We start from the raw sequence: 17,487 nt of genomic DNA, 5'->3' as shown, positions 1-17,487 counted from the left end.
TGATGTGGCAGGCATTGCTTGAATTCCCACACTGTGGCCTGTGTTAGTGCAGTAATGTGGCAGGCACTGTTTCGATTCCCACACTGTATGCTGTGCTTGTGCACTGACATGGCAGGCAATGTTTGAATTTACACACTGTGACCTGTGTTAGTGTATTGATATAGTAGGCACTGTTTGAATTTACACAGTGCAACTTGTGTTTATTGATTAATATGCCAGGTACTGTTTGCATTACACACTGCGACTTGTGTTTGTGGATTGATAAGGCAGGCACTGTTTGAGCTTGCACACTATGGCCTGTGGTTGTCGATTAATATGATAGGCACTGTTTGAATTTATACACTTTGGCCTATGTTAGTGCACTGATATAGTAGGCACTGTTAGCGCTTACACACTGTGGCTTGTGTTAATGCACTGATATTGCAGGCACTGTTTGAGTTTATACACTGTGGCTTGAGTGCTTTCAGCTGGCACTGTTTGAGTTTACACACTGTAGCATGTGTCAGTGCATTGATGTGGCAGGCATTCTTTGAGTTTGCACAGTGCGGCCTGTGTTTGTTCACTGATGTGGCAGTCACTGCTTCCGTTTGCACATTGTGTCATGCATTAGTGCACTGATGTGGCAGGCACTGTTTGAATTTATATACTGTGGCCTGTGTTTGTGCATTGATGTGCCAGGCACTGTATAATTTTTACATACTGTGGCATGCGATTGTGGATTGATATGGCAGTCATTGTTTGAGTTTACACACTGTGGCCTGTGTTTGTGGAATGATATGGTAGACATTGTTTGAGTTTGCACACTGTGTCTTGTGTTTGTGGATTAATATGACAGGCACTGTTTGAGTTAAGAAACTGTGGCCTCTGTTAGTGCATTGATATGTCAGGCACTGTTTGAATTTAGACACTGTGGCCTGTGTTAGTGCATGGATTTGGTAACCACTATTTAAGCTGTTGCCTGTGCTATTACATTGATGTGGTAGACACTGTTTGAGTTGACACACTGTGTTCTGTGTTTGTGCACTGATGTGGCAGACACTGCTTCAGTTTACACACTGTTGCCTGTATTAGTGCACTGATGTGGCAGGCACTGCTTGAATTCCCACACTGTAGCCTTTGTTAATGCACTGATGTGGCAAGTACTGTTTCTATTCCCACACTGAGTGCTGTGTTTGTGCACAGATGTGGCAGGCACTGTTTTAATGTACACAGTGAGGCCTGTGTTTGAGGATTGATGTGGCAGGCACTGGTTGAATTTACACACTGTGATCTGTGTTTGTGTATTGATGTGGCAGGCCGTGTTTGAGCTCACACAATGTGGCATGTGTTTGCGCATTCATATGACAGGCACTGTTTGAATTTACACACTGTGGCCCATGTTTATGCACTGATATGTTAGGCATTGTTTGAAGTTATACACTGTGGCCCTTGTTTGTGCATTCATGTGGCAGACACTGTTTGAGTTTAATCACTGCGGCCTAGGTTTGTCGATTGATATGCCATGCACTGTTTGAGTTTTCACACTACAGCCTGTGTGTATGTGGATTGATATGGCAGGCACTGTGTTTACATACTGTGGCCTCTGTTAGTGCCTTGGTAAGGCAGGCACTGTTTGAATTTATACAATGTGGCCTGTGTTGATGCATTGATATGGCAGGTACTGTGTGAGTTGTCATACTGTAGAATGTGTTAGTGCATTCAGATGATAGGCACTGTTTGAGTTTACACAGTGTGGCTTGTGTTAGTGCATTCATGTGACAAGCAATGTTTGAGTTTACACATTGTGGCCTGTGTTAGTGCACTGATGTGGCAGGCACTGTTTCATTTCCCACAATGTGGCCTGTGTTTGTCCACTGACATGGCAGGCACTGCTTTAATGTATACACTGTAGCTTGTGATAAATGAAAAGCTTTTTGAAATTGCATACCCATATTATATTATTTATTCATTTGTAAAGTTTTTAAAAAGCTATACAACATTGTCCTATGTTTATAATTAGGTGTGGTTGTTTTAGATCTTATTATTATAAACTCAAATTCTTTTGGACAAAAAAATCACTGGATAGTTTACTTTTCCAGTTTTTTGTTATAAGGGACAGTCCACAATATACAAGTCAATAATTTAGAATGTATAGATATGATTAGGAATGAATGCATGTAATGCCAAGCCCACCCTGTCAACAAGCTAATGAACTACTAGGAAAAAATATACAAACAGTGAAGAATCATAAGAGAAAAGAGCTGTAGCAAATGGTAGGAAGACGGTCATCTCACAATCTTGGAATATAGAAAATCTGTTTCAGGGACTCGCTTTCTCATCAGGTCAACCGTTGATATATAGAAGGTTGAAAAGAAGGGCATTTATTTCATCTCCATTGCCGATGCCTGAAAATCAATACAGTATAACAGAAATGTTGGAAAGACATCAGCAGAAACATAAATACTACAGTGGCAGAAACTACACAAAAGTACCAAATTTACAGGTTAGTAATTTTGCACCTGAAATTTAAGTTCTTGTAAAGCAGCTGAACCAAGATCCATTATAGTTTGTAGGGAAGAAAGAAAGCTGTATAGAAGAAACAAGAGACTTTTGTACAGGACAATTACATCTAAGCTGAAGTTCTAAACAGATGAGAACTAGCACTGCTGCATGAAAAAGGTGATGGTCAAGAACTGCAGAGAGAGAGAGAGATCCTAAAGTGTGTCACTAAATGAAGCTGTTAAACACTTAAAAAATCCACAAACGTCTGAAAGCAAGGAAACCAAAGAACAAGGCAGAAGCCCTCACAGTCCTAAACGCAATTTATTAAAACAGAAAATCACAGCGTTTTCGCCACACACATATGGTGGCTTCTTCAGAGGATACAAAGGCAACCAAACACAAGCAGTTAAATACTGAAAGTTAATTGAAGTCAACTGCTATCAATTAACCACAAATTATGCAACAAGATGCCTGCATTAAACTGAAGGAGTAAAATGCAAAAAGCCTCAGGCATAGTTTAAGTACATGCTAAACTGTTGATGTAGTTAAAAGACTGTGACAATACAAAAAGACACAATATTTTGACACAGTCAAACCCAAATAAAATTCAGTATATTTCCTAAGAAATAAAAATACACAAGAGAAAAGTGTCACAAAATTATATGTACATTTAAAAAGCAAAAAGCTAAATAGTCATTCCCAAGTATACATTATTTTAAAAAGGGGAACGACATGATAAAACAAATGAGTAACTTTTTACTAAAAGTTAATATAAATTCCAAAGATGTAGACAACCCACATCTAAAGTGTGACCTTAAAATTAAGTAAAAGTACTAAGTGTAAATATAACAACCTAAGCCAAACCTTGCTAGGTCAAATACCAACAAAAAGGTAGGAAACAGTGCCACCAAGTGGCTTGACACTGTACCCACACATAGTGGGCTAATGCAAAAAGGACTAAATGAAAAGTGTCAAGGCAAATGTGATTCTTAAAGTAAAAGGGAACAACTATCTCATATACGATTTTAATTTGAGATAAGGTGCAATATTACAGCTTTCATTCAACCCGGAGGGTAGAAAGCGTTAAGCAAGTTGCCAAAGCAATTCATTTGTCTCAAGTATAAGAGCACTAGGTCCACCACGAGGATGAACAGGGAGGTGGTCAATCCCATGAAAGAGAAAGCATGCCCAGGAAAAGAACAGATATGCTTGGCAAGGGCATTATCAAGTCTCTTATTCCTGATGGCATATAAGTGCTGATACAATCTGTCTTTAAGCCTTCTGTCCGTCTTTCCGACGTAGAATGCTGGACAGCATGTGCAGAAAGCAATATAAACTACTGTTTTCGTATCACAGAAAATACGATGATGTATAAAATATTTCCTTCCTTCAATGCAAAAACTACTACCTGTTTTAATATGTGAGCAGAAGTTACAGAAGCCGCAGGCAAAAGAACCATTAATTCTAGCACTACAAGTGCCATAAGGAGTCTGTAACAATTCTTTGATGTTTCTACCTCTTCTAAACACTACAACAGGTCTATCACCTAACTTCTCACCTACAGGTGCATTACTGGTGATAAAAAAACAGTTTTTAAACAAAATGTTCTGTATTGCATACGAGTTCACCCCAAATGTGGAAATGAAACTACAAGTAGAGGCCCTATGAGAGGCAGGTTCAATAGGAGACGTGGCATCGGAAAAGTTGCCTGAAGCACTAGATCTACAAACCGCCACAGTGCAAGGCGACTCTTCTTGAAGCAAGAGAGGTCTGTAAAACCCACTATTTCTTTTATTCAAGACCTCTTCTATTAGTTCAGACACAAGAGTAGCTGGATAGCCACGGTTGACAAAGAGGTTTGTCAAAAATTGACATTCAACGTTAAAGTCTGACAATTGACTACAAATTCTCACGGCCCTCACAAGCTGCCCTTTGACTATTGCTTTTCTAAGTTTAAAGGGGTGAGAACTGGTATAATGAAGGAAGGAATTCACGATGTATCTTTCCTATAAATTGTGGAAATTAACCTTCCTGTAATACCGTTCCTAGTCAGTTTTACATCAAGGTAATTCATACTAACACCATCAAACTGGAAAGTGAATTTAAGAAACGGTGTTGTACTATTGATGTAATCGACAAAACTCTGTGCTGTTAAATGATCACCCCTAAAAAGAATGAAAATGTCATCAAGGTAACGAGTATAGTAGAAAAGTTTACCATTCCACTCTGAGTTGTTTAAAACAAAATTTCTTTCCCAATAGGACATAAAAAGGTTGGCTACGGCTGCCCCACATGGGGAGCCCATGGCAACCCCTCTTTTTTGAATGTAAATGTCTTTTCAAACAGGAAATAATTTGATGACAAAATGATGTTAAGCAACTCAGTAACATTATTAATGACATTAATAGGAGCCTGAAGCTCACGCAAAAGCAAGTCAATCCACTCAATGGCCTCCTGGTGTGGTATGGATGTATAAAGATCGACCACGTCTATGGTCAAAAGTTAACATCCATATCCAACTCAAGCCCATTTAGGTCAGAAAGAAAAGACCATGAGTCTTTACAAATAGTAGGTACACTGTCAACATACTGGTTCAGTAAAGTATCCACGAATTTTGAACAAGGGTAGGTGAGGGAAAGCCTACCATCTATCAGTGCCCTCATAGGTGGATCCCCAAGGTTTTTGTGAATCTTGGGGATTCCAAACATGACAGGGTCTTGGCGTGGAAAATGTCTATATATTTATATGTCTCCTCATCTATTCTGCCGTTGATGAAAAATCCCTCAGATAACCCCTAATCCTACTGGCACTGATATTCATCTCGTTGACAGATGAGATTTCATATGAGTCAGAATCAAGGACCCTGTGCATTCTTTCTACATAGTCAGCCTGCTCAAAGATGGCCAAACCGCCACCTTTATCAGGCTTGATGATCCTGACCCGACATTGCGGAGGTCACGTAATGCTTCAAGTTGGTCCTTGGAAATATTGAAGCTAGTACCAACACAAGGCCGCTTCAATAAAACCTGATGTCCAACTCACAGGCACTCTCAAACATTTTAGGACCACATGGAGGGGTTGAAAGTACTAGGCAGTTTCAGCTTCGAGACCAGGGAGTCTGTGGAAAAGTTAAACAGGAGTTTCAAATTTAGTTTACGTACATAACATTTTAAATCCAATAACACCCTGGCCAAGTCGCATTTGATAGAAGGTGCAAAAGTATTACCCAAGGCTAACAGTTCAACAATTTCTGGTTCAAGGGTAAGGTGTGAAAAATTATAAATTGTAAAATCACCTTTCATATTCTTAACAACCTTAACAGGAGTGTTCAGAATGTAAAGGGGGTTTGTGATTAGTTGTTCCAATTCGCATTCCCCTCTGGCGACCCCTGTTGTTCCTGTTCCTAAAAATTATTGCTGGTATTTTGGGGTCCTTCATACCCAGCAGCAGGTATCGTTCATCTGACCCCTACTGGTATCCTGTCTATTTTTATTACGATTACTCCTACGTAAAGGTTGGTCATTTTGTGTTGGTACATCTTGACTGTCCACAAACCCAGGACCAGTTGCTCTAACAGTCTCAGGTAACTCAGATGGATTAACCCCAAAACTACCCTCAATTTGTACACGTAAATTAGGGAAGGCCATATCTTTAGAATAGGATGACCTATCCCTGTGTAATTTTTTGGCTTTATTTGTTTTCAATTTGACCATGTAGGTGTCAATGCTGGAAAAAATCCGTGAATGATCATATTTTAATTGTGAAAAAGCGTTATTCAACCTGATTTCCTCATCAAGCAAACAGACCTCTTTAGTCAAATCAGATATACAAATAGAATAATGTTTAACTAACAACTCAAGAAGATGTAAACCCTGCGACTGGAAAAGTGTCTTTAAGTCAATTAGGAAAGCATCGCTATTAATCAAGCCAGATGGTGCAAAATTACACCTAAGTCCCTTCGGAACAATGCCTTCACTTAGGCATTGTTTAAAGTAAGCAGTTTCCAGCTGCATTTTCCTGAGTTTAAGTGTTTTTGAATCCAAAAGTTTCAGTTTGTCTGCCAGAGAAACAGCAGCAGTGGCAGAAGCAGAGCGGTCCTGCACCGGCGGTGCATCATTAAAAGGTTTAACAAAAAGTGAAAAGTCACCTGTATTAGCAATCCATTCGGATATAGTAGCTCCACCGATAAGTGCTTCGGTCCGTTCTGCGTTTTCCGGTCGTGTAAAAGGACGCTGGTTACCATTACTTTCAATAGGGAAAGCAGCATCAGGAGCAACGGCCCCAGAAGTTTGAATTACAGGTGAAACAGCCCTAGGAGGTTGTGCGGCTGATATCGATGCCTGAGAATCAGGAACATTACAGTGCCCATTCATAGAAAGTCTCAGAATTGAAGGTTCACCATGTCGCGAAGATAAAGAGCTTTCAAATGCATTAAAGCTCATTGAGCGATCAATTTTCTGCGACAGCGAAACAGCAGGTTAGGCATACCAATAGTGTCCCCATTTGATGTATCTTGAATCACTTGGCTTGCTGGGCTCTCCATGTCAAAGGTTCCACAAAAAGAAACTGGTAAACACTTAAAAAATCCACAAACGTCTGAAAGCAAGGAAACCAAAGAACAAGGCAGAAGCCCTCACAGTCCTAAACGCAATTTATTAAAACAGAAAATCACAGCGTTTTCGCCACACACATATGGTGGCTTCTTCAGAGGATACAAAGGCAACCAAACACAAGCAGTTAAATACTGAAAGTTAATTGAAGTCAACTGCTATGTGGCAAGTACTGTTTCTATTCCCACACTGAGTGCTGTGTTTGTGCACAGATGTGGCAGGCACTGTTTTAATGTACACAGTGAGGCCTGTGTTTGAGGATTGATGTGGCAGGCACTGGTTGAATTTACACACTGTGATCTGTGTTTGTGTATTGATGTGGCAGGCCGTGTTTGAGCTTACACAATGTGGCATGTGTTTGCGCATTCATATGACAGGCACTGTTTGAATTTACACACTGTGGCCCATGTTTATGCACTGATATGTTAGGCATTGTTTGAAGTTATACACTGTGGCCCTTGTTTGTGCATTCATGTGGCAGACACTGTTTGAGTTTAATCACTGCGCCTAGGTTTGTCGATTGATATGCCATGCACTGTTTGAGTTTTCACACTACAGCCTGTGTGTATGTGGATTGATATGGCAGGCACTGTGTTTACATACTGTGGCCTCTGTTAGTGCCTTGGTAAGGCAGGCACTGTTTGAATTTATACAATGTGGCCTGTGTTGATGCATTGATATGGCAGGTACTGTGTGAGTTGTCATACTGTAGAATGTGTTAGTGCATTCAGATGATAGGCACTGTTTGAGTTTACACAGTGTGGCTTGTGTTAGTGCATTCATGTGACAAGCAATGTTTGAGTTTACACACTGTGGCCTGTGTTAGTGCACTGATGTGGCAGGCACTGTTTCATTTCCCACAATGTGGCCTGTGTTTGTCCACTGACATGGCAGGCACTGCTTTAATGTATACACTGTAGCTTGTGATAAATGAAAAGCTTTTTGAAATTGCATACCCATATTATATTATTTATTCATTTGTAAAGTTTTTAAAAAGCTATACAACATTGTCCTATGTTTATAATTAGGTGTGGTTGTTTTAGATCTTATTATTATAAACTCAAATTCTTTTGGACAAAAAAATCACTGGATAGTTTACTTTTCCAGTTTTTTGTTATAAGGGACAGTCCACAATATACAAGTCAATAATTTAGAAGGTATAGATATGATTAGGAATGAATGCATGTAATGCCAAGCCCACCCTGTCAACAAGCTAATGAACTACTAGGAAAAAATATACAAACAGTGAAGAATCATAAGAGAAAAGAGCTGTAGCAAATGGTAGGAAGACGGTCATCTCACAATCTTGGAATATAGAAAATCTGTTTCAGGGACTCGCTTTCTCATCAGGTCAACCGTTGATATATAGAAGGTTGAAAAGAAGGGCATTTATTTCATCTCCATTGCCGATGCCTGAAAATCAATACAGTATAACAGAAATGTTGGAAAGACATCAGCAGAAACATAAATACTACATTGGCAGAAACTACACAAAAGTACCAAATTTACAGGTTAGTAATTTTGCACCTGAAATTTAAGTTCTTGTAAAGCAGCTGAACCAAGATCCATTATAGTTTGTAGGGAAGAAAGAAAGCTGTATAGAAGAAACAAGAGACTTTTGTACAGGACAATTACATCTAAGCTGAAGTTCTAAACAGATGAGAACTAGCACTGCTGCATGAAAAAGGTGATGGTCAAGAACTGCAGAGAGAGAGAGAGATCCTAAAGTGTGTCACTAAATGAAGCTGTGCCACACCAGGAAATGTCCCACAAGGAAGGCCAGATAAGCGTTGTAAATGGACCTGTTCATTACTCCAGATACAGTAGTCTGCTGAAAAACCCAGGCAGCTGTATGGACTGCACCAGAATTTTAAAATGATTGCATGGACATTAAAGTTTCAGTGAATGTAACGTGTTATGAATATGCAAAAAAAAACACTAATATTTCATGTAACTAGCTAATGATGTGGTTATCATGGAGTGGATTTTATAAGCTGCACAGCTTTAAGGCTAGTAAGCTTCATTTTTTAACTGGATGGATAGACTAGGTGACAGTTCCTGCATTAATATCTTCAGTAAAACAAAGTCAGCCTGATACTCTTATTGGTATGAATTACTTTTCCTATGCTGTGTGGACAAATGCCTGAATACTTATTAAATTGTTCAGAAAAAATATATATATTTTTTTCTTTCCATAGCTCAGAAATGCGAAACATTAAGGCCTCCAGAGAAAGGTGCCGTTAACTGCTCCCATCTGTTTGAAGACTTTGGTTATAACTCCATTTGTAACTTTTCCTGTACAGAGGGGTTCATGCTAAGTGGGTCAGAAATACTGCAGTGCACAGCTTCTGGAAACTGGACAGCACATCCTCCGACATGTAAAGGTAATATTCGTTTCTAGCCTAACTATGTTACTGTATTATTTCTTTAACAAGCCTCGGTGATACAAAAGTAACAGCTGTTTCATGCTACCCTGAGTTATTTATATCTCAATATTCTAATCAGCTTTAAGATCTTTTTGCAATTCCATTACTAAAAACAAATATAACTGCTACAACATTAAACATCCTGTTACTAGTGGTTAATATCTGTTGTTAATTGCAGTGTAGCAATTAAATTGAACAATGAATGTCAAACATTGACTGTGACCTAGATAACCCAGAAGCAATTAATGACTGAGGCAGTGAAATAGGTGACCTGAGAGGGTAGAAGTAAGTAGCTGTTACTGTTTTCTTACTCACTGCTGTCCGGACACTCAGCACAAGCTAGCAGTCATAGCAAGGAAAACACATCTAGAAGCTGTGAGGATGGATTTGGGGCACATACACACAAACACACACACACACACACACACACACACACACACACACACACACACACACACACACACACACACACACACACACACACACATACACACACACACACCAACCAGTATAAGCTGAAGCTGGTATGAGTGCACACTGGAGCATATATGTTCTGAGATAATATAGTGGACATGCCTGACAGCAGTAACCATTTGAAGTGTTGAGACTTGTAATCCTAAAGCCTGTAATGTTAAGAATGAGTGACCTCAAATCTGAACATACACATACTGAGTTAGAGATGGCCATTTCTTAGAATACTTCCTTTTCTCCAAGCCACAATGATCTACGAGTTAGTATGTATAAGTTTGTGGATGTGGGAGGCTTGATATCACATTTGGGGGAGTGCGAGGAGAAGACTGGTCTTTGATATCCACTCTTCTCCTGCATTTTTGTTCTTTTTTTTTTTTAAAGGGAGCATACCATAACTCAGCTTTGGAATTTCTGACATTTGAAAAGGGAACCCATGACAGCTGTCATGGAGGCCAGGGCTTTAGAGTATATGTGTACCCTGTTAATGCTGCTTAGATGATAACATTGTGCCTGCCCTGCTCTCAGCTCATATCTCTACCTAATGTAAAGTCGGGCACCTTAAAGCACATACTAAGGACACACTTCTAAGTGACTGAGGCAACATGGCTCTAACAAAGGAGCTATATATACATTGTTAAGGTAGTCTGTCCACCTGGTGGAAGCACTGGTCCAAAAATATAGACATGTGACACTGACTACAAAACTAAGACATTCAAAATGAGAAATTAGAAATTGTAAAACAAATTCACGGTATAAAAGCAAAGACTATATTTGTACAGAATCAGTCGTAAAATCTTAGAGACATCTTAGATACTGTTCTAAGCCGTGATATTTCATATGGTTATGCTGCTTTATTTATAGATGTAGAAAGCCTGCCAGGGGAATATAACCTTATGTAGTGCCAGTAATATATGCCCCCAGAATTTCACCAGTAACTCCCAAAATAAAGCATAAATATGGCTAAAGGGTTTGGAGAGCTGAGCTGTCATTAATTAGGAATTACAGCCAACGGACTTGGTGAATAGCATGATCAATGCTGTGAAATAATATACCGATCCTCAAGATCTGAATAAAGTGATAAAATGGGAGCCTTGCCCATTGTTTGCAGATAAGAAAAGGGTCACAATGACATCAAGTGGTAAGTTTTGTTTTTCATTACTAGATGAAAACCAGGATTTATGGCAGATAGAGCTAGCTGAGTGAAGCTGTGCATTGTGTACATACAAAATGCAATTAAGGAGGTATGGGATTCCTCAGAGTCCAGTTTGGTATTTCACTAGCAGAAGAAATGTTCCTAAATGCTGTTGCAGGCTTGGAAGATGTAACATAGTGGGTCTTTGCTTACTGTGAGGACAGGCAAAACACACCTACAGGACAAAAAGACTGATAGAGTGGATAAATAGATTAGTAGGGCAGTATAATTCCAAGTTAATCATGAGAAAATGTACAATCAGATTGACTGTTCTAAAATTCATGCATCATATTCTAATTTCAGAATGTCTGAAATCTGAACTAGAAAAATATGAAAACGTGTACAAATGCCAAAGTAAAAAGCAAGCAGCCATTGTAGACATTTCTGGGAATTATGCACTATCTTGCAAAGACTGTGCTTAATAATTATACACTAATTTATTTATTTTATTTATTTTACATTTGTTGACCGGGATAGTCCGACTGGATGCATGTCCATTTTCAGCGGAGGCCTGGGGAGAAAAGCTCCAAGGGTAAGCAGATACAGCATTACATAATACCAGCATTACATATTACAAACAGACTATTTACAGAGATTACATAAGTAAGCAAGTTAAACAAGTTCCACAGGTTAAAGTTAGTCCTGAGCACAAGTCAGGATTAAATTAAATTACACAGTAAACTGGTTAACAGATTTTTACACATTCTAGAGAGAGTTAGCCAGGCTTGATACATTGACATAGCCAGTTAAGTGACAAATGTTGTTTGAGTCTAGTTTTAAATTGACCTAAGGTGGAAAGTAAGGTAATATCAGCTGGAAGAGAGTTCCAGGATCCACTTACAGAGTTTGCAAAGAGAGAATCACCTGCTGTGTTATTAATTTTGCTAGTCTGAATTAGTAGTTTGTTAGAGGATCGAAGCGGTCTAGGATTGTTATAGGGGGTGATAATATTTTTAAGTGCAGGAGTATTGTCCGGATTATAGAGGATTTTATAGCCCATAATCAGTTGGTTATACTGGATTAGGCTAGGTAGTTCAAGCCACCCAAGCTGATTTAGATTGATGCAATGATGTGTCCTAAAAGGCAGCCCAGTGGCCAGCTTGGCAATGTGGTTGTAGCAAATTGAGAGTTTGTTAAGGAGAGTCTTGTTCCAATTCGAGAGTAGAGGGGATGCATACAGAAGGGTTGAAAGAAGGTGAGAGCAAGCTATGGCAATTTTAGCTGGAGGGGTTAGGAAGGCTTTTATTCTGTAAAGTGACCCTAGTTTTTTATTGATGGTTTTGATAGTTTGGTTAACATGTAGGTCAAATTTGAGATTATTGTCTATGATGACACCTAATAGTTTTGTAGATGGGTCAGGGGAGATTATTGTGCCATCATTTGATTTTATGGTAAAGGTGAAAGTGGTAGACCTACGTGTTGGTGAAAATAACAGCATTTTAGTTCCTTTGGGATTTAGGATCAGACGATGTTCAGAAAGCCAGTTTTCTATTGTATTAAAGGTGGTCTGGGCAGCTGACCATAACTCTACTGAAGATGTGGCTGAGCAAATCAGAGTAGACTCATCAGCATATTGGATACAGCTGACTTTTGGGATGACAGTATAAAGGTCGTTAATGAAGATGGAGAACAGCAAGGGCCCTAGTATAGAGCCTTGTGGTACTCCAAGGGTGTTAGGTAGAAGGTTAGAGAGTTTGTTCTGCCAGAGGACAGCCTGCTGTCGACCATTCAGGTAGGATTGAAACCATTGGAGGGCTCCAGTATCTAGACAGAATGTTTGCAGGGTGTGGATTAAAAGTTGGTGATCAACCATATTGAATGCCTTGGAAAGATCCAAAAGAGGGCTGAGGATATATAATTATTGTTGCGATTATGGTTTATGGTGTTAGTAAAGGCTAGGAGGGCTGAAGTAGTGCTGTGATGAGGACAGAAGCCATGCTGAGTGTCTGCCATAAGGCAATTTTGGATTAGGTGGTGCATGAGTTGTCTATGAATACATTTTTCCATAATCTTTGCAAGTGGAGAGAGTATAGCTATTGGCCTATAATTGGAGAATTCAGTAGAGCTGCCTCCTTTGTGAAGTGGGATTACATAGGATATTTTCCAGATGGTGGGAATTTTAGCTTCTACTATGGTTCGATTGATTAGTATTGAGACGGGGTAAGCAATAGCATCAGCTGATTTTTGTAGGTACACGGCAGGGAGTTGATCAGCAGAAAGTGTAGTGGGTTTTAATTTTATGATCAAGTTACGGATAAGTGAAGTGGTGACTGGTTGGAAGCTGAACACAAGTAGGTTTCTAGGGGTGCTACTTTCAGGACCAGGGGAGCTAGGAGGTAGTTGGCTAGCTAGGGCTTGAATTGTCTCAGTAAAGAATTGGTTAAAACTATAAGAAACATCTTCAGGGGTTTTATCAATAGTAGCAGCAGGGATTGGGGTTGAAGTTTGTCCAGGATGTAGTAGATTATTTAAACCTGCCCAAAACTTCTGAGGGTTATTTTGATTTACTGTCTGTAAATTACAGTAGTATTGCTTTTTGTCTTGTAAAATTGATTTTTTTGGTTTCATTCCTGGATTGCCTGTATTTAATGTGATCTTGAGGGTCTTTAGAAGAATGCCATAAAGCCCATGCTTTGTTTCTAAGGGTAATTTTGAGTTTAGACTCTATAGAAAGCCATGGTGCAGCTTTTGCCTTGGTTCTCTTTGAATGAACAGATGCATGCAAATCAAGGATCTCAAGGAATTTGTTGTTAAAGTATGCTACTGCTTCCTCTAAGGGGAGGTGTTTTAGAATAGACCAATTACATGAGTTTAGTTCTTGTTGGAATTTGGCAGAGTCAAAGTTTTTATTGTTTCTAACCTTTCTGAGCAAGGGTTGTTGGGAATTAATGGTTTTGTGCTTAATTACATATGTGAGAAGGTGATCGCTTAGGCCATTAAGGAGGGTACCAGAGGTGTACAGTTGGGGGTGACTGTTTATGAGTACCTAGTCAAGTATACTTTCTTTTTGGTTGCGTTTACCTATCCTGGTAGGGGTGGATATGATTTGTGTAAATGCATGCAGGTTAATATGGGTGGTTGGGGATTCTAAGGAACAGGTGCCCCAGTCTATGTTAAAGTCTCCAAGTAGTAGGGTTTCTTGGGGGTAGTGACATGATAACCAGTGCAGGATATCTTCAAATGTAGATATATTGTTACCTGGGGGAATGTACATACAGATGATATTAATGCATTTGTCTTTAATAGGTAAGTACTAGGTTATCTTCCCAAGGGCATCTATTAGCCTAGCCAGAATGTGTTGGCTTTCACTGCCCCCTTAGATTAGTTCCCTAAGCCTCTGTCCAGAAGAGCCATTAGTTCCCTATGCCTCTGTTCAGCAGGGCCACTGCAGTGATCCCCGGGGTAAATTTTCTGTTTCCCATCCACTCATTAAGGTTTCTCTTGAAGAGTATTATTGAGGGGCTCTGCCTAATGAAGATTGGAATCCTGTTCCAAAGCATGGGGAGTCTCTGGGACAAGAATCTATCTTGGGGATTTGTTTTGTTTTTTTATGTCCTATTTATCACTGTGGTGAGGTTTAGATACCTAGAGCATGTGGCTCTTGGGGATTTGTTTTTTTTTTAGGTGGAGCATGTCCATCAATTCTGGGTTGGATATGGCCTTGTATGTCAGGCAAAGATCACCTGTGAATAAGCGATATGCAACCAAGTACAGCTGAAGTTTCTTCAGTCGGGCTGCATAGGGCATCTGTTTGAGGCCAGTAATCCTCTTGGTGAGGTACTTCTGTGGTCTTTCCAGCTGTTGCAGTTGTCTTGTAAGGTACATCCCAAATGGGGAGTTGTACTCTATGATGGGTCTGATGAGTGATGAGTAGAGGGGCACAATAACCTCTTTTGTTCTAGATGCTAACCCTTTTGTGATTATGTGGGCCACATAGAAGGATGTTCTAACCACCTTGGCAATATGATTATCAAAGGAGAGATTACTATCTACTTGGGTCCCCAGATCCCTTATTGCATTTTCTGTATTTAGGGAACTACCACGTATGTAGTAGTTCGTGGGTACTTTTTTTTTTCCAAAGGGGATGACTATGCACTTTTTGGCATTTAGCTTGAAGCCATGATTTTGACGCCAGGTATCCGTCTCAGTGAGACCCTTCTGGAGGATGTATGTATCAGCCAGAGAGTCAGTTATGGCCCCCAGTTTGCAGTCATCTGTGAACTTGGTCAGCCATAGTCCTTCTGTGCTTGCCTGTACCTCTGAGAAGTATATACTGAACAGGAGGGGTCCCAGGACTGAGCCCTGGGGGATGCCACTTGTAACCAGTTTAGAGTCGGACCTAGATCCTGCAACTCTCACCGTGTGGGTTCTATCTGTGAGCCAACTGGCAACCCATCTCATGATGTAGGGGTTTATGTTCAGGCTGGTGAGCTTGTCTATAATACTAGAATGGGGAATGGTGTCTAAAGCCTTTGTGAGGTCTAGATGGGCTGTGTGGACCTCCTTTCCCTCGTCTAAAGCCTTGGTCACTGTCTCAAAGAAGTCCACCAGGTTTAGCAGGCATGATCTGCCCTTAACAAAGCCAAACTGATTAGGGTCCAATGTTTGGAGGTTCTCAGTGTCTCTGTTAATGAGTTCCATGATAATGCGCTCCATAGCCTTGTAAACCAGGCTTGTCAGGCTTATATGGTGATAGTTCCCAGGGTCCTTTGTGGCTCCACCTTTGTAGAGCGGGATAACTGTTGCTGTGTGCCACACATAGCCTGTAGAGATGTTGAGTTTGAACAGTGTGTTTAGGTGAGGGGTTAGTTCATTTTGGAGCTTGTGTAAGACACATCCTGAGACACTGTCTGGCCCCATTGAAGCTGTGTTTTTGGCTTTGGATAGGGCTGTTTTAACCTGTGTGCCAGTGACTGCCTGGGCAATACGTTCTTCTGGTATGGTTATGGGCCCTTTAGGGGGTGAGAGGGGAGTGAAGTTTGCACTAAACCTGTCTGCCAGAATGTTGGCAATATCAGTCGGTTCAGTGTATTTTGTGCCATTCTGCGCTAACTCAGAGCATATCTGAGAGTTTCCAATTAGGTTCTTGACATAGCTAAAGAACGCTTTGTGGTTATCTTTGGCGTCCTTGGCAATTTTTCTTTTGAAGCTAGCCTTGGATGATTTTATGAGGGGATCATAGTTTCTTGCTGATACTGATCAGGGATGTCTTTCCTTCTTGGGATTTTACTCTTTTCTGTACTAGTTTCCTCCTCCTATTGTATAGCTTATTTATGGCAGGGGTCCACCAAACTGGTTTCCTTTTCTTGGAGGAGTGAGTCTTGGTTTTGGTTGGGATAGCACAATCCATGCATTCTTGCAGGTGCTCATAGAGTGCCTTTGTAAGGGATTCAGCAGCTTGGATAGCGTTGTCCTTTAGCATGGGGGATGTGAACCTTTCCACCTCAGTCTTAAGTAATGTGAAGTTTGCTTTGGAAAAGTTTTTTACGGTGGTTTCCTTGATTGGGGGTGGGGCGGAATGTGGATATCCAGAGTGATTAGTCTATGGCTGATCTAACCAGCGAGGGATTGAATTCCGGTGTAGAACATCGGTTGCCCAAGTTGGTGATGACCAGGTCCAATATGTTGTCACCTCTGGTGGGGGTGTTGATCAGTTGATCCAGGGCGTTCGAGTTTATAAATTCTAGGAAGCATTCGGCAAGGGAGTTAGTACTTGAGTAGTTCTCCCAGTTAATGTTTGGGTAATTGAAATCACCCAATATTAAGGCATTTGGTAGGACCTTCATATTTTCCAGTGTCTCCATAAACACGGAATGGGGGTCCTGGGTCATGCTGGGTGATCTGTAGCAAGCTACAATTTGAATTGCAGTTTTGCCCGTTGTTAGTTGCACATGGATGATCTCTGAGGCATTGTGTTGTGCCACTAACCTGGAGGTGTGGGTACCCTTGATGAATATGGATACACCTCCACCTTTTGTGTTTCATTCCGGGTTCTGTGGACGAAAAGTATGATATGAGTTATAGCCTGGTAGTGCTTGGGTGCTCTCTGGAGCCTTAAACCAGGTTTCGGTTACTGCACAGATATCAATGTTCTCCATACTGAGGAGTGCCTTGAGTGCATGCATTTTGAGGTTTAGACTTCTGGCGTTGAGTAGCATTACCCTCAGTTTTTGGTTACTTGTGCTATTTACGGTGCTGGGTTTGTCTTTTGAGCCTTGCCTAAAAAAGGCACTATGAGGGCAGCAAAAGCCTTGGCCAGTATTTGAAAGCCTAAGAGTGACATGTGCAAGCCATCTCTTGTGAAGCA

At 40.4% G+C, this 17,487-nt stretch overlaps 1 protein-coding gene across 1 annotated transcript in view; it reads left to right on the top strand.

Moving 5' to 3' along the window:
- The window catches only part of LOC122814133 (P-selectin-like), a 320,597-nt gene that overhangs the window by 92,692 nt on the left and 210,418 nt on the right, over nt 1-17,487 (top strand). The window contains exon 5 of the mRNA XM_044086747.1: nt 9,290-9,475. Coding sequence (XP_043942682.1) covers nt 9,290-9,475 — 186 coding nt within the window. The remainder of the gene's footprint in view (nt 1-9,289; nt 9,476-17,487) is intronic.

Source organism: Protopterus annectens, chromosome 10.part0 (assembly GCF_019279795.1).
Source record: "Protopterus annectens isolate FY-2018-M chromosome 10.part0, PAN1.0, whole genome shotgun sequence".
NCBI lineage: Eukaryota > Metazoa > Chordata > Ceratodontiformes > Protopteridae > Protopterus > Protopterus annectens.
This window is presented reverse-complemented; position numbering and strand designations above follow the sequence as displayed.